This window comes from Antechinus flavipes, chromosome 4 (genome assembly GCF_016432865.1).
Source record: "Antechinus flavipes isolate AdamAnt ecotype Samford, QLD, Australia chromosome 4, AdamAnt_v2, whole genome shotgun sequence".
In the NCBI taxonomy this organism is placed as follows: domain Eukaryota; kingdom Metazoa; phylum Chordata; class Mammalia; order Dasyuromorphia; family Dasyuridae; genus Antechinus; species Antechinus flavipes.
This window is the reverse complement of record NC_067401.1, coordinates 135,538,035-135,565,292: the sequence shown is the minus strand read 5'-3', so window position 1 is coordinate 135,565,292 and position 27,258 is coordinate 135,538,035. Positions and strand designations below refer to the sequence as shown.

Here is a 27,258-nt window from a genome sequence, read left to right as displayed (position 1 = left end):
ACTAGACACAATACATGTATGCAGAACCGAACAGTTTTCTTGTTGCACAGTCTCCATATCTCTTTTCAAGCTCTCTGGTGTCTCTCTTTTCACTCTCTGCCTTCCCAGCCTTATAACATGTTACATTCCCTCCCTACATATTACAATCTAATCAAGGTGGCTTTTTTACACAGCACTTCATCCCCGGTCTTTCTCATCTCCTTTGTTGGAGAAAGACTTCTCTTCCTGAGTTCAAATATGGCTTCAGACACTTACTAATTATGTGACTCTAGATAAGTCACGTCATCCTGCTTGCTTTAATTTTCTCATCTATAAACTGAGCTAGAGAAGGAAATGGCAAACCACTTCAGTACCTCTGCCAAGAAAATCCCAAATGGGGTCATGAAGAATCAGACATGACTGGAATGAATGAATAACATAAACAACCACATGAAATGTGATGAAGGATAAGATGAGGATTGTGGCCCTTTGAGTGAAGAGACAAAGATAGATGTGAAGAGAGAATTACTAATTAATAATAGCTAATATTTGTAGAGTACCTTAAGTTTTTTTTTAATTTTATATTTCTGCTATTAAAAGGATGAAAAGGGTGGAACCAATTCCTTGCTCACATATATAAACCACAGTGTGGACATTTTTTCCTCACATATCATATTGGGAAAAAGTAAATATTTTTCAAACATATGTCCAATTTAAATCATAGAGATGGGGGCAGCTAGGTGGCACAGTGGATAGAACACCAGCCCTGAAGTCAGGAATATCTGAGTTCAAATTTGTCCTCAGACACTTAACACTTCTAGTTCTGTGACCCTGGGCAAGTCACTTAACCCCAATTGTGCCTCAGCAAAAAAACGAAAAACCAACCAAACAGACAAACAAAAAATCATAGAGATACTATTTTCTAAGGACAGCTAGATGGTGCAGTGGATAGAGTACTAATCTGGTCCTAAAGTCAGAAGGATCTGAATTCAAATCCAACCTCAGGCAATTAACACTTCCTAGCTATGTGACTTTGGATAAGAAGAAAGAAAGAGAGAGAAAAAAAGAAAAGAACAGAAAGAAAGAGAGAAAGAAGAAAGGGGAAGAGGGAGGAAAGAAAAAAGGGAGAGAAGGAAGAAAAGGAAAGTAAGAAAGAAGGAAAGGAAGGAAAGAAAGAAAGAAAAAAGAGAGGAGAGAGGGGGGAGGGAAGGAGAGATGGAGGGAGGAAGGAAAGAAAGAGAGAGAGAAAGAGAAACAGTTACTATTTTTTCCCTAAAGATTTGCAAAGCACTTTACATATGCTATTTAGTTTTAGCCTCACAATCTGGGAGGTAAGTGCTCCTATTATCCTCAATTTACAGATGAGGAAACCAAGGCTTAAGTGACTTGCTCAATCACTCAGCTTGTAAGTATCTGAGAACAGGATTCTAGTTCAGATTTTCTGACTGAAAGCCTAATTTCAAAATGCTTAGAAATGCCCAGAGTCTACCATTTGTTAAGTATTTGCTGCATGTAGAGCACTGTCAGAGCATGGAGGAGATATTAGAAAGGCCTGATGTCAAGGTGAATATACTTCAGTGAGAGGAATCTGGCACATGCATGTATTTAGAGTTGCAAAGGACTCCAGGGGTCATCTTATCTAACCCCCCATCCTTTAGATGGGATAGCTGAGCCCAGATAGCTGCCCCACGCCCCACAGGTAGAGAGGACCAACGTTAGGATTTGGGGCTTCCGAGCCTGGCAACACTACTTCATGATAACTCAAATTGAAGTCTCTCTTTAAGGTGTACGAAGCATTTTCTTTAGCAACAGCCCTTTGAGGTAGGCAGTACAAATATCACCAGGCAGGATGGTTTAGGGGAGAAAGCACTGGCCTTGGCCTCAGAGGACCTGGGTTTGAGCCCTATCTCTCTTGCTTCATCCCTCTATGACTTTCTGGATCCTTTCTGGACCTCCGTTCCCTCTTCTGTGAAAAGATAAAGCTGGACGAAGGCCTCTAAGCTTCCTTTCAGCTCAGAAATCCATGGAATGTTGATCTCTTTTCCACAGATGGGGCAACAGGCACAGAGGAGTTAAGGGACTTTCCCAGAGTCACGTAGCTACAAAATCTCAGTCATTCAAACCCAGGTCTCTTGGCTGTAAGCCCAGGGTGCTCTGTGTAACTGTAGCGTGAAAGAATACATGATAAGTTAGGTACAAAATGATGTGCAGGAATGTGGGGGAAGAGCCGTAGGATTTAGGGAGGAGGCAGCATTGGAGCTGGGTTACACATGATGGACGAGATTTCAACAGGTGGAGTGGAAGTGGAGAGGACATTCCAGGCATAGGGAACAGGTCAGAGAGGCAAGGAAGTGCAGGGAACAGAAGGGCAACAGTGAAGAGCCAGCCTTTTCTTCTTGTTCAGTCATAGTTCACTAGTGTCTGACTGATCCCATTTGGAGATTTTCTTGGCAGAGATACTGTAGTGGTCTGCCATTTCCTTCTCCAGCTCATTTTACAGAGGAAGAAACTGAGGCAAACAGGGTTAAAGGACGTTTCCAGGGCCACATAGCTAATAAGTATCTGACTTTAGGTCTGGCATTCTACCCACTGTTCCACCTTTCTGCCACTATTCTACTCTAGGCTACTCTAAACTCATTCCAATCAAATCTGACCTTCCTCTAACCCAACATGGTTCCACTTTTTCCTCCTCCATGGGCATCTCTCTGTACCCAGCAACCTTTCCCTTTATTCCCCCTTCTCTGACCTGTTTAATTTCATCCTTTGAAGTCCATGTCAAATCCACTTCCTTCTCCAGGAAGCCTTCTGTCACCTCCATGCCCTGCTCACATCATCTTCAATTGAGTTAATAATTCATAATGAACTTTGCCCCCTCAGATCTTCTCCAGGGCTTTTTTTTTTGTATCTGTGATGCACTTACCATGCACTTAAAAATAATTGGTATCCATAATTTGTATCTCTTTTTCATTTCCCATTTTATTGCTCTCTCTTCCCATTGAGTTTTCTCTTAGAAGAAAGAATAAAAAAAGAGAGAGAGAGAAAAAGCAGTTAAGCAAAATTAACCAACACAATAGTCAGGGCTAACTTGATTGCATATACAATATTCCATATCCATATTCTCCTACCTCCTCCAAGAAGAGAAGGGAAGATGCCTTCTCATATATCTTCTTTGAGGAAAAACTCAGTCATCAGCATTCCTAAGCTTTTCTCTTAATTTTTTTTTTGGTCATTGTTCTTTCTTGAATTCTTATTGCATTTATTTTGTCATCAAAGTTATATATAGATTTACCATGACACTACTTGAGTAAAAAGTTCTGTGAAGTCAGAATGCTGGTCTTGTTAAAAAAATTTTTTTTATATCCTCCAGAGCCCAGCACTGGTATGCAGGTATTAGCTATTGAAATAAATTGTTTGAAAATGTTTATGCCAAACATTATGTAGCATCATTTAACAAAATAAGGGGCCTACTAATTCTATACTATTTTTCTCTCTTCTTAACCTTCCTAGTTGTTTTTTTAAATCAACTATAGACAAAGTTTGGAGAACTTTATTGAAAAACAATGTGATAAATAGGCTTCTGAAAATAATTTCATGGCAGACATGGAAATTTTATAACTAACACAGCATTTGACAACATGAAGTTTCTGTTGCAAATTGATAGTGTCTTTCTTAATTGATAGAGAAAATAAAGAACTAATCAGAGATAAGAAAACCACAGAACTATGCTTGACTTTTCTTTCAAGTATTCCTGAGGATACTAAAACAATTTAAGACAAGTCTCCTCACCCTGCCCCTACTATCTAAGGTATTCCTTAAAACTTTATTTAAGATTAAAATTTCATTACCAAAAAAAAGACAGAAAAAAAGAAAAGGTTTATACCAAAAGATATTCTGTTCACAGTTCTGGAACTGCTCCCTCATTGGGCTAAAGTGGAAGGAGGGGGAGTTAGGGGCTTTGTTGGGCTTGTGGGAGACTTCCTGATTCTCTTCTTTTACTTCCTAGCGCTGGCAAGACCTCAATGTCATCAGCAGTCTCCTCAAGTCATTCTTCAGAAAACTGCCAGAGCCTCTGTTCACTGATGGTGAGTGGCTGTAGGGGGAATGGGGAAGGAATGTTCCTTTCTTAGCTACAAGCCTCTTTTGAGTGGAAAGCTTAATAGTGGGCCAACTTCCTGAGTCTCTAAAAGACTCCCTCTTTTTGCCTTGGTCTGGCACTTACTGGTCCCTCCAGAGAGTCCCATGAGGCCTTAGAGGACTGATCTCTGGATTACTTTCCCCCCTCTAACCTGCTGGATTTTGATTTCTCAGAGATAAGTGGATATTCTCTTCTAAGCATTGTCCATTAGCTCAGATCTTCTTTCTCTCTTGGCCAAATATACACAAGGGACATTTGAGTACAAAAAATGATAAATCAGAGATTGTCATGAATGGAAATACAACAGTATTTATGATAATGAACATACCCTGATATAAACACTTAAAACTGTCCCTCCCATTCTCAATCTAGCAAGTGATTTCTTCAATGATATTAAGCAGGGATGAATAGAGTTTGTTTTAACCTGGGGTGTATGAACTTGTTTTCTTGATATTCTGATAATTGTTTTTCAGTGTAATTGGTTCCTTTTGTGTATTTGATTTCATTCATTTAAGACCATTTTCCTGAGAATGAGTTCCTAGCTTCACCAGACTGCCCAAGGAGTCCTTGACACACACAAAAAAGTTAAAACCTCCTGGGAAATCACTAGTTTCACTAATGGGGACTTTGTATACTTTTATAGATAAATACAATGACTTCATTGAGGCCAATAGGATTGAAGACTCCAGAGAGAGAATGAAAACACTGCGGAAACTGGTATGGAAAGAGAAAGGTTATTTGGAAAGAGAGGGAAGCAGATGTATTATAGAAAGAAGAGCCAGTATTCTTTCATTGGGAGTCAAGAGGTCTGGGTTTTTGTCCTGGTTTTGCCATTAATTTAATATATGATATTAGACAAGTCATTTTCCCACTTTACTATATATATATATATTCCTTTACTATAAATTGAATTCCTTTACTGTAAATTGAATGGATGGTCTCTAGTTTCCTTCTAAAAGTCTAAAGATTTTAGGGGATCATTCTTCACAAAATTCTTCAGTTGTGCCCATTACCCCCATGCCTCCCTTTACTATCCTTTCCCTATTTCTAAACCATCAACAAAATCACAAAGATTATGGAAAGGAGGGGAAGGGGAGATAAGGAGAAAGAATATTTGATATCTCCCCTTGGGAACTCCCAGTCTCATGGGGGTGTCATGACATTTACCCTCAAAAAGACTCATCATCATTATCATCATCACTAGTTTGCACAGCACATTACATGTGTTACCTCACAATAATCCTGTGAGATGCGTACTCTTAGCATGCCCATTTTACAGAAAAGAAAATCAAATCTGACATGCCCCCCAGAGAATTAATGTTTCAGGCAAGATTTGAACCTGAAATGTCCTGACTTCAGTCTGTCGCTCCAACCATTATCCATAGTGATTTCAAGGGAAATGCAGTTTTCTAAACAGGTTGGGGACAGCATTTAGTATAGAGGATGCATTTGGAGAGGAGTAAAGAACTTAGGAGTAGGGGGTAATAATGTTGTAGAAGCCCTGAAGGGAATGCCATAGAGGGTGGCGGTGGGCAGATTTGAAGAAACTTGACATAATGCTTGTCTCTGTTGTCTTCCTTTTCCCTTCCAGATCCGGGATCTTCCTGGTCACTACTATGAAACGCTCAAATTCCTTGTGGGGCACCTGAAAACCATTGCTGATCACTCAGAAAAGAACAAGGTTAGCAGGAATAGGAGAGGGAAAAAGCCAAAATTCCCCCTAGGAGTCTGATGAACCAGCTTATAAAAAATTAAAATACTACCTCCCCTCCCTGCCAGAAAAATCTCTTTGTAGCTCTAGAGGTCAAGACCGCTTGCCTTCTGTCTCTATGCATTCCAGTCCTTTAACTAACCTGAGAGGGATGTCTTCTGAGCTCTTGAGATGGAGACCCCAGAGCATCTTTCTGTTTCCCATCAATCCTTGCTAGGAAGCAGTCCTTGTACCTAGTCACAATACTTCCTAATGAATTGTCTTAGTCATATTGATCTTGGACTCTTTCCCTTGGCTCTGGATGGAATAGGGCTTTCTCCAAATTTTAAAATACAGTCAGGGCTGCCTTGCCTTGCTCCCTTTCGGGTTTTATGCTGCAAACAACTGAGAAGTCCTATCGACCATTTAACGTGATTCCTTCTTCTTGAGTCCATCTTGTATGGAACAGGCTTGCAGATTACATGCTTTTATTCACATGTGTATTTTTATTTGTACTGTATATGTCTGATATATGTACACACACACACACACACAGAATTAATCTCTCCCTTGAGAACAAGGACCCTTTTCTGGATGTTTTGTCTTTGTTTCTTAAACATTTAGCACAAAGCCTGTGAATGGTGCTGCTCCAGTATGGAGCTCATTAAGCAAGTGAGATTAATGTGAAGGCAGAGAGGAGCTGTAGAGGGGAATGCCTAAAAGGGAGGGAGTTCTGTGCAACATGGACAGATCCAGAAAGAAGAAAGATTAACACCTCGGGAGTGGATAAGGGGAGAAATCATTGACTGTCATTTACTTTCTCTCCCTTCACAAGATGGAGCCCCGTAACCTCGCTCTAGTATTTGGACCCACACTAGTGAGAACATCTGAAGACAACATGACAGACATGGTGACTCACATGCCTGACCGGTACAAGATCGTAGAGACACTAATCCAGCACGTAAGGAGATCCTGCTTTTATATTTATCTCAAGTTATGGTGATATATAGCTTAAATTTTCCTATTTCATCCCAATTCCAGGCCTTCTGTTCCCTTTCCAAATCAGAGAAGCATCCTATGTCAGCTCATGTTTTCCAATTGGGAATATATGGGGATCCTGCCCGGCCACAACCTGGCTTACCTCTAAGTTATACTTTTAATTTTTTTTCTGAGACACTTGCAGGATCACACAGCTAGGAAGTATTAAGTGTCTGAGGTCAGATTTGAACTCAGGTCCTCCTGCCTTCAGGGCTGGTGAAGTTATACATTTTGTACTTTCATCAGCCCTGAGGTACCTTGTTTGTTGTTGCCTGGTCATTTCAGTCCTATCCAACTCTCATTGTGACCCCATTTGGGGTTTTCTTGCCAGAGATACTAGAGTGGTTTGCCATTTCCTTCCCCAGCTCATTTTACAGATGAAGGAACCGAGGCACATAGAATTAAGGGACTTGCCCAGGGTCACACAGCTAGTAAGTGTCTGAGGTCAGATTTCAATTCAGGTCTTCCTGTTTGCAGGCCTGGCCTTCTATCCATTGTGTTCCCCCTGTGATAAGACTAGAGTCCAAATACTCCTGCTGTTGCCCGCTACCAATGCTCTGTCTTGTTTTTCCAGTAGTGGGGGTGAGTTATCCTAAGTCACTCATATTCTCACCATGAACAGTAGGTCACATGTACTGGAGGGCTGAGTAAGGATACCATCCGTGACTGGGGAATGGGACTCCTAACTCTGTGAGGGTGAGAACCCTATCCCTGATGGAGGAGCCTCAGGGCTGGCTCTGATCTCCACCCCCCACCTACAATGAAGTAGCCAGCCTAGCCTCTGGGTAGTTAGTCAGATCTTGATGAGCTCCTTCTAGTATATAATTTCTAACCCACTTTTTTCCTCTACTCTTCATTCAGATCATTCCCAGATGGGGCACAGCCCCATCTTCCCCATTACTCCCAGTGTTTTTGGAGGTTGAAAACTTAATGATTAGTCGTGTGACCTGAACAAGTCACTTAACCCCAGTTGCCTCTCGAAAAAACAAAATAAACATTTTTGCACAGTTTTGAGTTCCCAATTTTTGTCCTCTCCTCTTTCCTAAAATAATACGCAATTGGCTGTAGGTCATATATGTATGATTGTGTAAAACATCTCCATATTAGAGACCAAAAATTTTTTTAATGTGAGTCAGCTCATTCAATAAACTGACAATTCTTTAAAATTAAACATCTACTGTATACTGAGGTTGTAAGTACAAAGAATGAAGCAAACTTTACTTGTGATGAATTTGTATTTTAATTGGGGAGACAAGTACATATAGAAACATATACAGCATAAATATAAAGTTTAAAATATATGTAATAAAAAATATGTAATGTGAAAGCATTAGCTATGGAGGGGAGATCAGGAAAATTCCTGAACTACATTTTAAAGGAAGAGAAAGACTCCATAAAAGGGAGATAAGGAGAGGATGCATTCAAGGCATGAGGTCTTCAAGAGTCAGTGTAAAAGGCTTAGAGATGAGAGATGAAATGTTATAAAAGTAAGGAATAGAGCAAAAAGCACAAACCTTAGGATGCAAGGAATGGGAAGGAGAAAGGTTAATAAGCTGAACAGGAGATTTTATATTTTATCATAGAGGCAATAGAAAGCCAGTGAATTTGGTGGAGGAAGAGAGTCACCTGATCAGATCTGCATGTAAGGAAAATTACTTTGGCAACAGTGTGGAAAATGGACTGATGAGGCTGGTGGAATAATTGGGTAGTGTTGCAATAATGTAGGCAAGAAGCGATAAGCACTTCAACTAAGGGACAGCTAGGAGGAGAGATATGGGATTGAATTCGAGAAGCTTGTGAGGGTAGAAATGGCAACATGTGGCAAATGATTGATATACTGAAAGCTGTATGAGAAAGAATGAGGGCTCCAGGATAATTACCAGCCTGGGAGACTGGAAGGAGGATAGTGTCTTTGAGAGACTGTTGTTCCTTCTTCGTTCTTGAGGGTGATGTCTTGAATTTACAGATGAATTTAAGTGAGGCAGGGCTGTGCAAAGTCATCAGCCTCGCTCTGTCCTCCAGAATTATCGGACTCCAGTGGCGAGACACAGATCAGCACTATTGCTGTTGACCCAGAATGCAGTGGGAGACCTTTTAAAAAGCCAAGGTCTTTCCCAGGTCTTAATGTGTCTGAAGCAAAACCCACCCACTAGTTAAAGACTAGGTCAGAATTGAGGTAAAAGACAGCCTTAGGGGCAGCTAGGTAACACAGTGGATAGAGCACCAGCCCTGAAGTCAGGAGGAGCTGAGTTCAAATCTGCCCTCAGACACTTAATCCCTCCTAGCGACCCTGGGCAAGTCACTCAGTCCCAATTGCCTCAGCAAAAAAAAAAAAAAGATAGCCTTTTTTGCCTTCACCAAAGAATCATGGGGCATCAAGGTGGGCAAATGGATAAGAGGCCCGGCTCTGAAGTCAGGAGGACCTGAGCTCAACTCCAGCCTCAGACACTTTCTAGTGGGCAGGTCACTTAACCCCAATTGCTTTAGTAAAAAAAAAAAAAAAAAAAAAAAATCAATCATGGAGAGAAAGACACTCTGAATTTCTGGTCTTGGAGAGAAATAAGGAAGCCCAAGTTCTGTCATCTGCAGAGTAGGAGTAAGAATTCTGCTATCTACCTTAGAGCTGATGGAGATTCTTATTAAATGATTTGTGTGAAATAGAATAGCCACTAGACAGTTTAGTAGAGTAGACAAAAAGCTGATTTCTGAGTCTGGAAGACCTGGATTCAAGCCCTGCTTCTGATGCCTTCTGGTTGTGTGAGCCTGAATAAGACAATGAATTTATAGTTCTCTAGGCAACACTTTTTAAAAAATGAGTGCAGGAAAAAGTTTATTTCTTCCTCATGAGAAATGAGGTCTCTGACACACAAAACGTGGTTTCAGAGATACCTCTCTAGGCAACTCTAAAACTAGAAGCTGCAGAGATGTTGACCTGTAATGGTAAGGAGAGTTTCTCCATCTGAGAGTTCCTGTGCCAGTTAAATCACATCTAGGTGACATAATGGACAGAATACCAGGCCTGGAATCAGGAAGACCCCAGTTCACATCTGGCACTTTCTAGCTATGTGACTCTTAGCAAGTCAGTTAACTCTGATGGCCTTATTTCCACATCTGTAAAATGAGCTGAAGAGAGAAATGGCAAATTATTCCACTATCTTTGCCAAGAAAACCCCAAGTGGGGTCATGAAGAGTCAGACTGCAAAATGACTGAACAAGAGTCCAAGATAGAGATGCTAGAAGGGGAGGGCATTCCAGGATTAGGAAATACCCTGAGCAAAAGCACTGAGATTGCAGAAGGAATATTATGACTAGTTTAGTTGGAATGTAGAATGCATGAGGGGAAGTAATGTGATTTCAGCCTGGACAGATAAGTTGCAGAGTTGCAGTGAGATTTCTTCTTTTTTTTAAATCTTTTTTTTTTTTCTTTTGTGGAGTTAAATGATTTGCCCAGGGACACACAGCTAGGACGTATTAAGTATCTGAGGTCAGATTTGAACTCAAGTCCTCCAGACTCCAGGGCCACTACGCTATCCACTACACAATTTAACTGCCTCTTGCAGTGAGATTTCAAAGGGTTTTAACATTTAAAACAAAAAAGTTTGTGTTTTATTCTGGAGCCACTGAAGTTTTTTGAACTGAGGAATAACCCAGTCAGAGCTGTCATTTCCTAAACTGGCAACTGAAAGAAATATATAAATTACTCATTAGTGTATTAATTTGTCATTAGACATTTGGCAGAATCTTTCACAATATCCTGGTGGACAGGATGGCTAGCTATGGATAGACTGGATGGTAATACAGTTAGGTAGACTTAGAACTAGCTAACCAACTGGGCCCAAATAATTTTTTTTAATGGAATGTTGCCAACCTGGAAAAAGAGGTCTCTAGTGGGGTGCAGCAGGACTCTGACTTTGGAACTCAATGAAATGAAATAAATAGCATGATTATTAGATTTAAAAATCAAAGTAAGTTGGGATTCCTATCCAACATGTTAGATAATGATTATTCTCATTAGCCTTATTAGACTGTGATCTCCTTGAGGTAGGGATTGTAATTTTTTTTTGCCTTTCTTTGTATACCTAGCATTTAGTATCCTTTGGCACATAGTGGGCATTTAATAAATGCTTATCGATCTTGATAATGTTCAGTTATTGATGGGACTGTCAATATCTTTCTTTAAGGTTTGCAAAGTACTTTCCTCACAATAACTCTTGGAGGTAGATGGTGTAAATATTATTATTTTATAGATGAGGAAACTGAAGTTGAATATCCTTCCTGTGCTCACGTACATAGTAAACATGTGAACTGGGATTCAAACTCAGGTCTGATTATAGCACCTTGTCTACGTTGTCTGCTTTGGCTGAGCTGACAGACTCAGAATGATTTCAATCAATGCACTAGTATTAACTAAATAGCGACTGTGTGCCAAACATTATCATCATCAGCAGCAGCAGCATTTATATCTCACTCAAGGGTTTTGCAAAGCTCTTTCCAAATAACACATTTTATCCTCCCAACAGTTCTGACTGCTGGCCCCTCTATCCATTGTCCTTCAGTACCAATGATACAAAGGCAAAAGTGGCATAGCACGTGCCTTCAAGAAGCTTATGGGAAGACTACATATAACAAATACGTAATATATAGAAAACAAAGTTGTTTTGTTGTCCCATTTTTCGTGATTCCTTTTGGAGTTTTCTCAGTAAAGATATTAGAGTGGTTTGACATTTCCTTTTCCAGATCATTTTACAGATGAGGAAACCAAGGCAAGCAAGGTTACGTGACTCTGCCAGGAACACATGGCTACATGATTGTCTCTGAAGCAGGATTAGAACCTGGGTCTGCAGATTACCAGTTACAGCTAGTATGTCTCAGAGGCAGTATTTGAATCCAGTACTTTGATGCTTCTGCCAGTCAACCAGCAGCCATTGTTGAGCACCTGCTATATGCCAGGCACTCTACTGGGCTCTGGAGATAATAAATACAAAAATGGAATAGTCCCTGCCCTCCAAGTGCTCATATTCTTTAGGGATGGCAACAAACACATGCTTGCAGAGCATGCAAAGCAAGCACAAAGGTAATCTGAATGGGAAGATGGTAGCAGCCAAGGGGGATCCTTGTGTAGAATAGATGTGTGCTTAAGATAAATTGGTAAGGAAGCCAAGGATTCCAAGGGATGTAGGTATATGGGAAAGCATTTCAGATACAGGGAGCAAGGAGATGAAGTGTTGCATGTAAGTAGAAAGATATGTATGAATGAATTGAAAAGTATACAAAGGGGAGAAAAATTTCTGGAAATACAATATATAACCAGGTTGTGAAAAGCCTTAAATGTCAAATAGAGGAGCTTATATTTGATCCGAAGGGTAGCTAGGCGATGTGGTTCAATGGAATCAAGAAGACTCATCTCCCTGAGTTCTAATCTGGTCTCAGACACTTACTAGCTGTGACTGTGGACAAGTCACTTATCTCTGTTTGCTACAGTTTTCTCATCTGTTAAATGAATTAGAGAAAAAAAAAAGGCAAACTCCTCCAGTATCCTTGCCAAGAAAACCCCATTTGGAGTCACAGAGTTGGACATGACTAAAATGACTGAATAATAAATATTTGATCCTAGAGATGATAGGGAGCTGCTGGAATTGATTGAATGAGGAGTGACATGCTCAAAATTTTGGTGCCAGTGTGGAGGATGGTTGCAGTGAAGAGAAGCTTGGGGCAAAGGGATCAATTTGGAGACTGCGATGAGAGTCTGAACTAAGGCAGAAGCTATGAGAATGGAGAGAAGGGAACAGATATGAGAAATGAATAAATGAATCAATCAAAAGGCATGTATTGAGCACTTACTGTGTGAAAAAGCATTGGACCAAAACCGGGGATACAAATAGAAAAGTAAGCCGTCTGTTCTCAAGAAGCTATATTTTAATAGAAATAGAGAAAGCTTCAGTTGCAAGTCAGATGGAAAAGCCCCATGGTCCTTACAATGTTGGCAGCAGTGAGAGATATTATGTTGTTAGAAATGACAAGATTTGGCAAGTGATTGGACATATGGGGTGAGGGAGGAGTCGAGGATGACATTGAGTTTGTGAACCTGGGGGACTGGATGTTCTTGACAGAAACGGGAAAGTTTGGAAGAAGAGTGGATTAAGGAGGGAGGATAATGAGCTCTGTTTTGGAAATGTTGCATCTGAAGTGCCTACAGAATATCCAGTTAGAAATATTCATTAGGTAGTTGGCGATTTGGACCAGAGCTGAAGAGAAGCTAGGGCTGAATCTGTGAATCATTTGCAGAAAGAGGATAATTGAATCCATGGGAACTGATGAGTATAGAGGAAAAAAGATAAGAAGGCCCAGAGTAGAGCCTTAGGCTACACCCACAGTTAGTAGGTATGACATGAATGATGATCCAGAAAAGCAGAATGAAATGAGTGGTCAGATAGGTAGGAAAGCAGAGGGGAAAAGAGGGGAGAATGCAAGAGGAGAGAAAGAGAGAGAGAGGGAAAGGGAGGAAGGGAGAAGGAAAAAGAAGAAAGAGGAGGAGGAGGGAGAAGGAGAGAAGAAGGGAAGAGGGAAGGAGAGAGAGAGAAAAAAGAATGAAGGGGGGAGAAGAAGAAAGGGAGAGAGAAAGAGAAAGAGAGAGAAGGAGAGAAAGAGATAGAGACAGAGACAAAAGAGAGAAGAGAGAGGATGGGAAGGAAGGGAGAGGGAGAGAGAGGAGCAACAGCAATGTCCTGAAAACCTTGAGGAGGTGGTCAGTAGTGTCATATGCTGCAGAGAGGTCAAGAAAGGAACAAGATTGAGAAAGGGTCATAGATTTGGCAATTAAGAGATCATTGAGGGGCAGCTAGGTTGTGCAGTGGATAGAGCACCAGCCCTGAAGTCAGGAGGATCTGAATTCAAAGGTGATCTAAGACACTTAACACTTCCTGGCTGTGTGACCCTGGGCAAGTCACTTAACCCCAGTTGCCTCAGCAAGAGATGGGGGGTGGGGGGGAAGGGGAGAGAGAGAGAAAGAGAGAGAGAGAGAGAGAGAGAGAGAGAGAGAGAGAGAGAGAGAGAGAGAGAGAGAGAGAGAGAGAAAGAGAGACAGAGACAGAGACAGAGATCATTGGTAACTTTGGAGTTTCACTTGAATCCATGTTAGAACCCAGAGGGTTTAAAAGGGAGTGAGTAGAGAAGTAGAGGTAACAAATGCAGAAAACGTTTTCAAACAATTTGGCTGAGAAGGGAAGAAGAAATGCAGAATGATAACTGGTAGAATTAGTAGAATCAATAAAGGTTTGGGTTAGTTTTTTTTAAGATGGGGAGCCTTGGAAATGTAGGTAGCAGAGAAGGAATTAGCAGATAAGGAGAGACTGAAGATTAGAGAGAGAAGGGGTGATAGTGGGAGCAGTATGCTGGAAAAGATAAGAGGACATGGGATCCTCTGCCCGGAGACACAAATCCACCTCTTTATATGGAGTAAGTTCCTTTAAGTAAAGGAAGAGATAGTAGGGAACAATATCAAAGGACTATGATGTAAACAAGTTGGAAAAAAAAAAAACTTCAAAGAAATGATCTTGATTTTCTCAGTGTAATAGGATTCAGGGTTCTCAGATGAGAGGTCTGGGGGAGAAGGTTGCTGTGGGAGACTTGGAAACAAAAAAAGTTTTGAAATATTTCTGTAGTGAATAGGGCAAAAAATCAACTTGGAAGAAGTAAATGGATTGAGTTGCTGCAATAAGGACCCAACTAAGATCAAATAACATTTAGTTGCAGTGGGCCCAGTCAGCTCCACATAATGGAGCTTCTTCCAGTTCTATTCAATAGCATGTGAGTAGTAGTGGAGAAAGCTGATAGTGGAAATAATCCAAGTTATAATTTGATCAGTTGAAGTAGCAATAGAAGGTGACCGAAGATTCAATAACATGGAGAACTAGTCCATGAAATGGTCTTGATTAGAAGGGGAAAGAGTAGCTAGAGCCTGGGGAAGTACTGAGGGGTGAGGGATTAAAGCCCAAATTGAGAATGGTTTAGGAATTGTCAGGAATTGAGATGTATGTGGTGACAGGAGATTCTGATAGGATGGAAACTTCAGGAATTCTGGACCAGAAAATTGTTGTATTTCTGGATTACAGCAAGGTCAAAGATATGACCATATCTATTGAAATGAAGTGGGAGTGGAAGAATAACTTACGAGTTGAGCAGGCTGAAGAATTAGGAAGTTAGGGTATTTGAGTGACCGATACTATAAAGGTTTAAGAAGCCCAGGAGAAGGACAGGAGTTGGGGTAGAGAAGACTGAGCAAGGCACTACACTCCTTAAGAAAAAAGGGAAAATGTTTTGGGGCTAGCACACACCACCAGGACCTAAATTGGGTGATAAATGTGGATAGTGTTAGTCTCAATTGAGCGATTGATATAGAGAGTCTTCTGACTCTTTTTCTAGAACCAGGGAAAATAGGGGTGGGGGAACTGGACAATGGAAAGGGTGTTAAAGATGATGCAGTCAGCACTGGAAAGGATGTCTGGGAGGAGCCAGACATCTGGCTTGAAGGAGAACATAGAGGGACATGAAAGCTATCCAAGTAGTTAAAAGATAAAAACTTTAGAAGGGATGTTAGATTTCTGGCCTAGGACAAGGATACAGAGCTAGAACTAGGGTCAGAGAGATGGAGCTCCTTGTAAAGAAGTTCTTAATAACTAGAGCCGTCCAAAAATGGAATGGGCTGGGTTAGTCATTGGTGAGTTCTTTGTCATTGGAATTGTTCAGACAAAGGTTAGATGGCCATTTAGCATTTTATGGCAACACGTGAATGATGAACGAAGCAGAATTGCAGTAGCTCAAAAGAAATGTGAGATGTACAAATTTAGAGACATCTCTACTCCAAGCGTTTACGTGCCCTAACTGGGGTCGAGTTTCCAAGCTCCCATTGGTCTGGTCAGCTACAGTTAGACACATTATACCTTGATTCCAACATAGTAATACCATTTGGGTCCTCTTTGAGAATGAAGGACAACTAAACAATCAATCAGTTGTATCGTATTTCAGGCAGGGCCTGGACTAGATCCTAACGACCTCTTAAGATATCCTCCAGCTCTGAGATTCTGAGATCTCCCATTTTTGTTTTTTGTTTTTTTAAACTGGGCTTTTCCTTATTGTATCTTTTTACCCTTTGAGCCAAGCCAGTTTATGAAAAGGAGAGTGGAACTTAGGGCACATTAATTTATCTGTTCTCAGAATATCTCTTCTATCCCAAAGTAATTCCCATCCTCACTTTGTTTTCTCTGCAGTCGGACTGGTTCTTCAGTGATGATGAAGAAAAGGGAGAGAGAGTGAGTGATTCTGAGGGCTTTGCGGGGTGGGGAGAATCTTCCTGTGTGGGATTAGATTGATAATGTCCAAGAAGACACCAAAACATGTGGCAGGTGGAGAGGGTACAAGGAATTAGCCTAAGTGTCCCCAAAGTTCAGCGCCAGGAGCTTCATGGATAGGGATGAAGGATGATGGGAGTTGTAAAGAAGGCTTGTCTTCTGGGGAAGACCCAGATCTTGCCCTGAGGGGAAAAAGTATCCTTGCCCTCCATTTTATAGTGGAACCAGTCGCTCCCCATCAGGGAACATCAGATTGGGGAGAGGAAAATCAATCTTGGCTCAAGCCAGTGGCTCTCTGTTTGCAGACTCCAGTTGATGAAAAGGAATCTCAGTCAGTGCCCAATATAGAGTACCTACTGCCCAACATTGGCAGGACGGTGCCCCCAGGAGAGGCAGGTTCAGGTGAGTGAACCTTTGGGTACGGTTGGGGGATTTCCCGGGCTTCCTGTTTCCCCTCTTGTCCCCACCCCCACCCCCGGCAGAGCCCAGCTCCCACCCTTGCATGCCACAGATAAGATGGGGGGAGGAGTTGGGTGAAGAGACCGTCCCCTCTCAGCTCGGGAGGAACTAGCGGATCCCAGTGCTCCCCACCTCCCCCAACCCCGGGGCTTCGGTTCTTTCCCTAGTTTCTTTTCTAAGCCTTTAATTTCCTTTAATTCTGGCTTGTGCGCGTGTTCCCTTATCCCTGGGCACTGTTTCTCTTTTTTAATATTTCTTCTGTTCTCTCCTTATACCCACCTCTGCTTTCTCTGACTTTCTGCCCTTTATCCTCTTCTCTTTATTCTTCACCTGTTCTCTCCCCTTTTTCCTCTTCTCCCTTCTGCCTTTCCGCTTTATTTTCTTGCTCCTCCTTTTCCTCTTCCCCCCAGCGGACCTGTTGGAGATTTAAAGGGTACAGTGTGTGGTTTCTCAGCTATCTTGGATACTAATCCTAGTGGGTGATTATAAGAAAGTGGGGGGGAGGTGCCGAGTAGAGAAGATAGAGCTGTGTGGGGTCATCGTGGGAGCAGTGATGGGGGAGAGGAGAGGGGTCACCTACACACAGACAAGGGGCTCGGTCGGAGCCTCCTGGTAGGAGCATTTCCTCACCCTGGCCTTCATAATTTTTGCCCAGCAGCAGCCCCCTCCCCCCCAACACCTCCTCTGAGGGCGCTCCTACCCCACTCTGAGTCGAAAGAATATGAAAAACAAGCCCCATCAACGATGATGTTTCTCTAATTTGGGGCACCAGCTTCCCCAGCCCCCAGAACTCACTGGACACTAGCCCCTTCCTCCAGTAACCTTTGGGTAAAGTTATAAAGAAATAACTGCAAGGAGGGTTTGCTTAAGGTTTGGAAAGTAGATTTGAGGAGGGGTATGAAGGGAAGATCCCCGTTTCTTCTAATCACCCACTATTAACTCTACCTCCGCGGGCTGTGTTTGTCACTGTGTGGTCAGCTCATCATTGCTCTTCTCACTGTCTGGAGGTGGGGGGAGAAGGGCGGCACCCCGGGCTAAGAGGTCTAACCTGCTTGCCAGATGGTGTGCATTAACCAGGGCCCCCAGCCTCAGACTCCTTGAGTCTCACGCCATGACAGCCACCTTCCGCACCCCCCACCCGGGAGTCCCAAACCCCATTTCACAGACCAAAAGAATGAGGCTCCCAGAGGCCTCCCAGTTACGGCTGTGATTTCCTTACACCCCCTTCGCCCCGTGGATGTCGGAGAGAAGCTGAGCACGAGGGCTTCCACCGAGAGCGTCCCTCGGCTCTCCCTCCCAGGCGTCACTCAGTTTGTTTCTCGACCCCTTTAACCAAACAGCTCTGCGTGGCCCCATTCTCTCGGACTGGGGGGGATGAGGTTAGGGGAAGAACCAACCTCCTCTCACCCGCCTTCCCTTCCTCTGCTCCTCTCCTCCCACTCTGGTTTCCACGTATCTGGGACATCTGTGATCCGCTGTGTTCACCATTGTGGTCTGTGTGGTTTTGGTCTGACTTGTTTGCCTTTCTGCTCCAGTGCTTCCATATTAACACATGGGGGGGGCGGGAAAAAAGAGACCCCACTGATGCTCTCCTTTGACCGAAGGGAAAATGAAATAACTGAGGCCTCGGGACCCGAAGCTTGATTCAGTCCCTATGCTGAAAAGAAGCCGGGTCTGCCATCTCTTCCTTAAACAGGCAGTGCCCTGGTTTCCAAAGCCACTGAAGAGAGCGATTCTGTCCCCAAAGTGTGCTCTCTTCCCTCCCGCGCCCCTTTTGCCCGTCCCCTGCCCTTGTTTGATTTTTCTTCTTTGTCTCTTGCCTACAGATTCTATCAACTGTGGTTCCACCAAATCCAAGGTAAGGAAGTAGGGAGCCAGAGTGGGGCTTATACTGGGAAGTTGGGGCCGTATGAAGCTTTCTCTTGATGAAGGGAGTTTCCTGAGTGCCTCAAACAGTGTGAGGGAAGGGAGCTTACACTCCGGAGAGTTTACTTTGGGAGGGGAGAGGGAGATGAGAAACTCCGGAATGAGAAGTCTCTCATTCTTGGGAACAGTTAGCTAGCTCCCGGTAACAATGTGAATACAGGTGAACAGCCCTCATGTTAGGTAATCCCAGAATATGCCTGTTAGGCTCAGGGGTATATTCAGTAATTAAAAAACAAACAAACAAACAACAAAAAAACCTTCAAAATTGTCCCTGGTAGCGCAAATGAATTTTTATTCCCGGAAGACACCCGCCACCTAGTGGACATAAAGAAGCATCTCACAATTTGAGTGAGGAAGAAGCTGTCAGACAACTAAAATATTTGATGTGAATACATTGAATCATTTCAACTAAGTGCTTGCTATATGCAGAGTCCCCGAAGAAATAAATATGGCCCATTCCCTCCCCACAGGAGTTTATAGTCTAGTTGAAACAATACATACAACAAGGAAAGGGAAATATTATATTTAAACAGCTGAAAACAAGATAATAGATATCATACTCCCCTAACAGTAGTTCATTTGGATATTTGACATGAATGACTGTATCCTGAGAATTTTTTTTGTTTTTTTTTCTTTGAAAATCTGAGAGCGTTTAGTTTTTTAGAAGTGTTTAGGCTGATAGTGTTTGGTTTGTTTTTTGGTTTTGTTTTCGTTTTTTTGTTTGTTTGTTTTTGCTGAGGCAATTGAGGTTAAGTGACTTGCCCAGGGTCACTCCCAGCCAGGAAGTATTAAATGTCCAAGGTCAGATTTGAACTCAGGTCCTTCTGACTTCAGAACTGGTGCTCTATCCACTACACCAACTAGCTGCCCCACCCCGAGTGTTTAGTTTTTTAAAAGAAAAATTAGACTTGTTTTGTATGACCCAAGAAACAAAAGTAGGTCCAAAGGTGTAGATTTGGGCTTTAACATAAGACGAAAAGAGCAAGCTGATTCTCCTGAGGCTTTAGAATTATAGATGAGACCCTGATTTACCTTGATGGGGGGAATTTCCATACTGGGGTTTTCCCCCCGACACTGATGAAATCATAACTCAAAACAAGAATGAGCCCCAAAATGGGGGAAATTATTAGCAGTTAGGGATGGTTGAAAATGAGTTGGATTATTACAAGGAGGTAATTAAAGGTCCTGTCAACTGCAGTCTTCAGAACAGAAGCTGGATGACCACATGTGAAGGGCATTCTAGAGTGTGATCATGCTTTAGACACAAGTTAAAATCTCAAATTTTTCCAGCTTGGAGATTTTTTTGATTCATTTTAGTCTCTTTGGAAGCTGAGATCTTAAGGCATAACGGTTCTGAGGACTCCCACCATTGTAGGGCTTTTAGTTTTGGATTCTGGTAAGGTGTGAAGGATCCATACTTACTGTCCCAGAAAACTCATGCTTTGTTGATATTGATTAGCTTCTGAAAGGTTCTGCTTCCTCATTGGAATCAATCAAGGAGACCTTTGCATTTGGTCTCCAGGATTTATATTTTGTATCTCTTAAAAACTTCTGAATATCTTCTACTTTCAGATATATGTCTTCTCTTTCCCCAGTGAACCATATCTTGTAGCAGTCAATTATTGGTCAACAATTAAGTGCTTAGTACTTGTGAATTATTTCCATATATTATCTCATTGGGTTCTCATAATATCCCAGGAAAGCAGGTGCTATGATTATCCTCACTTTCTGGGTGAAGAAACTGAGGCTAAAAGAGATTTAAAAAGACTTGCTCACAGTCACACCACTAGGTGTCTGAGGCAAGATTTGAACTCAGAATTTCCTGTCTGCAAACTCAGACTGTAACCACTATACCATTTAGCCACCTACAAAGAAAAGAGAGGAAGAAAAAGGAAGCAAAACAGTTCACCAAAACAGCTTTCCTCTCCATGGAATCAGGCAGTATATGCAAGGTTCTATAACAGCAGTTAATTTCAACTCTGTAATAAAAGAGAGGGAAGCTAAACTCTTTGATCACTTATCAGTGAGCTCCCTTTCCAACCCCTGAATCTACAATTATCTTTCTTGGATCAATTTGAGACCCTGGGAGCAAAGGTCTTACTACAATTACTCGCCTTATTGCCTTCCCTCATTCTTAGGCCTCTGCCACTATACCTGGATGCCCAAGTCTTTTTGTTGTTGAGTCATGTCTCACTCTTTGTCAACTCATTTGGGGTTTTCTTGGGGGAGATAATGGAGTGACTTTGTCATTTCCTTGTCCAGCTCATTTTACAGATAAAGAAACTGAGGCAAACAGGATTAAGACCTGCCCCAGGGTCACACAGCTAGTGGTTTGCCATTGCCTTCTCCAGCTCATTTTACAGATAAGGAAACTGAGGCAGTGGTTAAGGGACTTGCTCAGGCTCAAGCGTCTGAGACTAGATACTCACAAAGAGTAAGATACCAGTGAAATGACTAAACCACAACAACACAATAAAGCCAACATTTCCTTAATGTCTACTGTGTGTAGAGCATTGTGACTAGCTAGTGATGGAGTTGTAAGGCTTGGATAAGACAGTCCTTACCCCAAAGGAGTAGGATCTTATAGGATAATAGGACACCCAGGTAGCTGATTGCAGAATGCTGCATTACAAATGCATTAAAGACTTATAGAACCAAGAGGAAGAGAATTGTTAGCCACCTGAGAGAATGAGATGCAGTGGACGACCTTGGTCTGACCAAGCTCTAAGTCAATGGTTCTCAAAGTATGGTCTAGAGAATCCTGGGGATCTCTGAAACCCTTTTAGAGGGTCTACAAATTCTAAAATAGTTTTTTTCCAATATGGTAAATCTCTATAAATATAACCCAGATAAACAAAAACGCTTTGGAGAGATCCTCAGTACTTTTTAATAGGATAAAGATACTGAAAACAAAAGTTTGAGAACCACTGCAGTGCTCCCCAAGCTTCACCTTCCTTCACGGCTGTTGGAACAAATTGTTCTCATACGCCCATCCCACGGGGGACGTCTTTACGAGCCGGGGCAGACACCCCCTCACCCTCTGCAGGGTTCCAGGCCCTCTGGGTGCCCTTAACCTGGGTTAGCCCGCTGCCGAAGTGGTTTATTGGATGTGGCCGCTGGTCTCGCTGCAGCTTCTTGGAGCCCCAGGTGAGAGTCAAAGGGGTCAGGGAGACACCAAAGGTGGAAAGCAGCCCCGTAATGGGCTCGGACGGCTTCACGCCCGAAGTACTGCTCTTCCCTGACCACACCTACACCCCAAAATAGGAATTCAACAGATAAAAGCAGAAATGATGGGCTGGGAACTGGAAGCTACTAACAGCGACCACTAGGTGGCACCATAATGCAGAGGGCCGGTGTGGAGTCGGTCAAATCTAACTTCAGGCACGAAGTGACTCTGGGCAAGTCACTTCACCTGTTTACCTGAGTTGCCTCATCTGTAAAAGGAACTGCAGAAAGAAACGGGAAATCGCTCCGGGGTCTTTGTCTAGAGCGCCCCAAAGGGTGTCGCCAAGAGTTGGATACAATTGAAACAACTGAAGAACAACAAAAGCCTAAAAGCGTGACCATGAAGTTTAGAAATATTAAATTTAACGCGGCGAGACAGTCGTGGCGTTGGCCACATGTAGGCAGCTAGAGAGAGAAGCGGGAGCTCAGAAAGAGACCGGGGCTGGGCTGGAAGGTTTGAGAGGCATCTGTCAAAAAGGGGCAGTTGAAGGAGTGACCTGAAAGAGATTGCAGAGAAATGCAGAATAACAAGGGAAGAGCACCAAGAACTGACTGTTGGGAGAAAAAGAGAGATGATAAAGAGACAAAAAAGGACCAGAGAGGCTGAAGTAGAACTGGGGACGATTCTCAAGCCTGGAGAGGAGATGAGGGGGGAGGAAAGGAAGGTGAACAGTCTCAAAAGCTGCTTCAAAATCAAGGAGAATGACACCACTGGATCTGATGTTTAGGAGGTCACTGATAAGCTTTTTTTTTTTTTTTTTTTTAACTTTTTTTAACTTTTATTTTTTTTCTTGCTGAGGCAATTGGGGTTAAGTGACTTGCCCAGGGTCACACAGCTAGGAAGTGTCTGAAGTCTTCTTGACTTCAGGGTTAGTGCTCTATCCACTACACCAATTAGCTGCCCCTGATAACCTTTAAGAGAACAATTTCAGGAACATGATGAGGATGGAAATCCAAGTGGAAAGGGTTTGAGAGAGTAGGAAATGATGAAGTAGAGAGAGATTGTATTATCTGGATGGGCTCGGCAGTCATTCAGTCCATAAACATTCATTAAGCATCTACTGTGTGTACATTGTGTTAAGTTATAGCTGTGGATGCAGAAAGAGGCAAAACTCCCTGACCTCAAGATGTTCACCTTCTAGCAAGAGAAATGACAACCAAATACAGGATAAAAAGGAACTAATTAAAGGGCACTAGAATTAAGGCTGGGGTAGGTTTCTTTTAGAAGATGAGATTTTTTTTTAAATTGGAACTTAAAAGAATCCAGAGAAGCCAATAGGCAGAGATGAAGGGAGAGCATATTCTGGGGATGAGGGACAGTGGGAGAAAATTCCTGGAGATGAGAATTGGAGTGTCTGATGCATGTCTTCTGCAAGGAGGCCAGTGTCATTGCATTGAAGAGTGCCTGGTGAGAAGTAAGGTATGAGAAGGCTGCAAAAATAGGAGGGCTTTTAACATCAAAAAGATAATTTTATTTTATTTTTTTATTTTTGATCCTGGAGGTGATAGGGAGCCATTGAGTTAGGAGGAGGAGTGACATGGTCAGACCTGTGCTATACAGGCAGATCCGACAACCCACTATTGCAATAGTCCAGGCCTAAGGTGATTTTAGAAGGCCAAAATCAGAAGTTAGCAGTGCCAGAAGAAAGAAGGGAATATATTCAAGAGATATGGCAAAGAATAAAATCAATTGGCCTTGGTAATTAATTGGCTGTATGGTGAGGAGTTGAGTCTGAGGGACTTAGAGGTCCCTTCAGTTGGTGTTGGTCTCTTCAGTAATAGGGAAATTAGGAAGGAGGGGGTGCCTAGGGAGAAAGATAATTTCCAATTTATGCATGTTGAGTTTAAAGTGTGCCAGTGGATCAGTGAAAATCTTTCTATAAGGATTATTGAGAACTGAAAATGTTTTGAGGCAGTAAGGAGCAGTAGCAAGGGAGGGATCGAAGATGAAAACTGCAAGGAGATATTTAGTGGAGCAAAATCCTGGAGGAAAGGAAAGGGTCAGATGCACAGGAAGGCCCCCTGTCATAGGTAAAGAGATGAGTCCTGTGAGTTTGAGGGATGGCTTTCCTTTTTGAGCAGAGAGAGGGAGGAAGAGGGATAAGTGATGAATGATATAATGAAATGGCAGTGTTAAGAAGAAATGGAGGGGGAAGCTAAGAAGATTTCATGTCAAAAGATTTCATTCCTCACTCTACTCCTATTTGGCTTTCTTATCTCCAATCTCTTTTCCAAACTATCTTTTACAAAGCTGCCGAAACGATATTCCTAAAACAGGGATGGTCTGACCATGTCATTCCCCTGCTCAAGAAGCTCCTGTGGCCCCATATTGCCATAATGATAAAATACAAATTTCTAAATTTGGAAGTTAAAACCCTAAATCATTTGGCTCCAGACTACCCTTTCTAGGCTTTATTACCCATTACTCTTACATATACTCTATACCTTCCTACTCTCATAATCCAGGTAAATCCAGATAGGGAGAGTATTTCTATCACATTTTTTAAAAAAGGGAATGCAATAAACCATTCCCTTCTGAAAGTACCCTGAGATAAGTCCATCCATTTTTACTCTCTCACTCCAGGACTAAGCCTGGAGTCAGGAAGAACTGAGTTCAAATCCAGCCTCAGGTACTGATTAGCTGTGTGACCCTGGGCAAATCACTTAACTCTGCCTCAGTTTCCTCATCTGCAAAATGAGGTAAAGGAAATGGCAAACCACTTCAGTATTTTTGCCAAGAAAACCTCAAAAGGGGCCATGAAAAGTCATGAAATTACTGAACAAGTTCTGATTCATAGGACCATAGAGTGGAATAGAACTGCAGAACTCATCCATTCCCATCTCCTAGAAATCTCTTCTGTAATAACCCTGAGGAGTCATCCAGCCTCTGCTTGAATATATTTAGTAATGGAGAGTTCACTTCCTATTCCTTTTTTCAAAAGATGTGGATGCCCTCTACTGATCCTTGTTTTTCTCTCTTGAATTACACAAAACTCATTCATTCATTTATCAGCCATTGACTAAATGTGTTCTATCTTCTAGACAATGTGCTGGAGGATACATGACCAAAAACAAGAGAGAAAAAAGGGAAGAATGGAAGGAAGGAAGAAGGGAGTATAGAAAGAAAGAAAGAAGGAAAGAAGGAAGGAAGGAAGGAAGGAAAAAAGAGGGAGGGAAGGAAGGAAGGAAAAAAAGAAAGAAAAAAGGGAAGGAAGGAAGGAAAGGAGAGTTCTTGCTTTCAAGAAATTTACATTTCATTGGGGAGGAACAACTTTATTCTTAGTTGCATAAATGCAATTAAATTTCAGGGAAAGAGCAATAGAGCTGAGGTGAAAGGGGCATCTGAATAGACCTGAAGGAGAGACTTGAAGGAAGTTGGGGATTGTAAGAAGCAGAGGTTGAAGAGTCAGTGCCTTCCAAGCATGGAGGACAGCTTGGACCAAAGTACAGGGAATAGGAGGTAGAGCAATTTAGCTGGAATATAGAGTGCAGGAAGGTATAGAACATATTTAAGAGTAATGGGCAATAAGCCTAGAAAGGCAGTCTAGAACCAAATGACTTAGGGCTTTAACTTTCAAACTAAATTGTTTATATTTTATCCTTGGGCAATAGGGAGCTTTAGGGGCTTTTTGAGCAGAGGAATGACATGATCAGACCACCTGTTTTAGGAATATCATTTTAACAGTTTGTAAAAGATCATTTGGAGAAGAGATGAGATTGGAGATAAGGGAACCAAATAGGAAGCTTCTACAATCTTCCAGTTAAGTGGTGATAAATGCCTGAATTGGTGGTGTCATGTTTACTTAAGCAAGGTATTCAATCTTCTACATGACCGTCTTTCACATATTTGAGAACAAATATATCTTCCTTTAGCTTTCTCTTCTCCAAGGTAAACATCCCTGCTTCCTTCACATGTCTTCATGGTCTCTAGACTTCACTATCCTTTGAGCATGTATCCCCCCCGGTTTGCAAACTGCCCTTCTAAAGTATGGTAGTGCTGAGAACTGAACCCAGAGCTACAGATAGGCTCTGAAAATACAGAAGGATTGCCATCTCCCATGGGCTATGCACCTGTTGGTCCAGCCTCAAGTCAAAATAGCTCAAGGAAAAGCCAAGTTATATTCTGAATCAAGTTGAACTTGTACTCAATGAACCCCTTCCCTCCTTGCCTCTAGATGTTTTGGGTTTTTCCCTTTGTTGGGGAGGAGGCAATTGGGATTATACATCTAGTAAACATCTGAGGCTTGATTTGAACTCAGATTCTCCTGACTCCAGGCCAGTCCATGCTCTATCCACTTCACTACCTCATTGCCCCCTTTTTTCTTATGTATTGTTTTGTTTTCCTATGAGCTTCTCCTAATCAGTCTCCTCTATCCAGTGTTTTCCTTGCAATTAATTGATTTTAAATATAAATGTTTAAGGTTTTCTACTTATCCCAGAATATCTATTTATTATATCCCAGTATAACTATTCATTTTAATTTATTTATTAGAGGCATTTTGAAAAAAAATTTTTGAAAGACATTCTTCAGAGTTGCATTTGTAAAAAAAAAAAAATAAAAGAAATTCAACAGTCTGATGGTGAAGAGAAGAGGTGAAATAGGATATAGTTGTTGGCAGAAAAGAGTTTCTAGGTAAAGGGAGCCTATAGCCACCCTGATCAGACCAGCAAGTTTGGACTAGACATAGGGATTTCATCAACACTTTCACTACAATTTAGAGAATTGCTTAGAGGCACTTTCATAAATGACTTGTCCAAGGTCACACAGCCAGACATTGGACCCGTATCCATATCTTTCTAGTTCTGGGAGTGGATCCCTATCCACTGTACCACACTGCCTCTCATACACAGTAACATCCTCATAAGAGAGGACAGTCTCAGATAAAAACTGTTTTCTTCCTTTTCTCTGCTCTCTATTCAAACTGGGGAAAGTGAAAAAGATAATAAAAAACCAACACCTATTTGTTATTTCTACTATTATCTGATTGGAGCTTCACAACATTCTAGTAAAGTAGAAACTATAGATTTTTATAATTTTCATTTTACAGACAAATGTTTTAAAGAAGATATCTCTTTAAAAAATAAAGAAAATATCTCTCATCTAGATTATTCTAAAGTTTCTTAAACTATGGATCACAATCCCACACGGGGTCTCATCAGTGAAGTGAGGGTTGCAAAATTATGATTTATTATCAGTAAATATTTGAGTTGTTTACCTTCATGTAAAAATTTCTTGGGCGAAAATGTCTTGTGACGAGTGAAAAAAATGTAAAAAGTCCTGAGTTATTCCAAAGCATTGGCCTTGAGGCAGCACTTATAGTTGAGTTGTTTATTTGACTTGGAAGATTTCATATCCCTAAGATCCCTTTCCTTATCACTCCCATCCATCCCCTCCCTGCTCCCATAAACACTTTGATCTCTTTGCAACTTCACTTTCCTTTGCTTTCAGCTTGTCATAT

The 27,258-nt window shown here is 41.8% G+C and overlaps 1 protein-coding gene across 7 annotated transcripts in view; it reads left to right on the top strand.

Moving 5' to 3' along the window:
- ARHGAP23 (Rho GTPase activating protein 23) overlaps window positions 1–27,258 on the top strand; it is a 125,386-nt gene that overhangs the window by 92,298 nt on the left and 5,830 nt on the right. For all 7 annotated transcript variants that reach the window (XM_051994673.1, XM_051994672.1, XM_051994671.1 and 4 more), the window contains 7 exons: window positions 3,983–4,061; window positions 4,758–4,831; window positions 5,706–5,795; window positions 6,640–6,765; window positions 16,109–16,150; window positions 16,495–16,591; window positions 18,475–18,506. In XM_051994673.1, coding sequence (XP_051850633.1) covers window positions 3,983–4,061; window positions 4,758–4,831; window positions 5,706–5,795; window positions 6,640–6,765; window positions 16,109–16,150; window positions 16,495–16,591; window positions 18,475–18,506 — 540 coding nt within the window. The remainder of the gene's footprint in view (window positions 1–3,982; window positions 4,062–4,757; window positions 4,832–5,705; window positions 5,796–6,639; window positions 6,766–16,108; window positions 16,151–16,494; window positions 16,592–18,474; window positions 18,507–27,258) is intronic.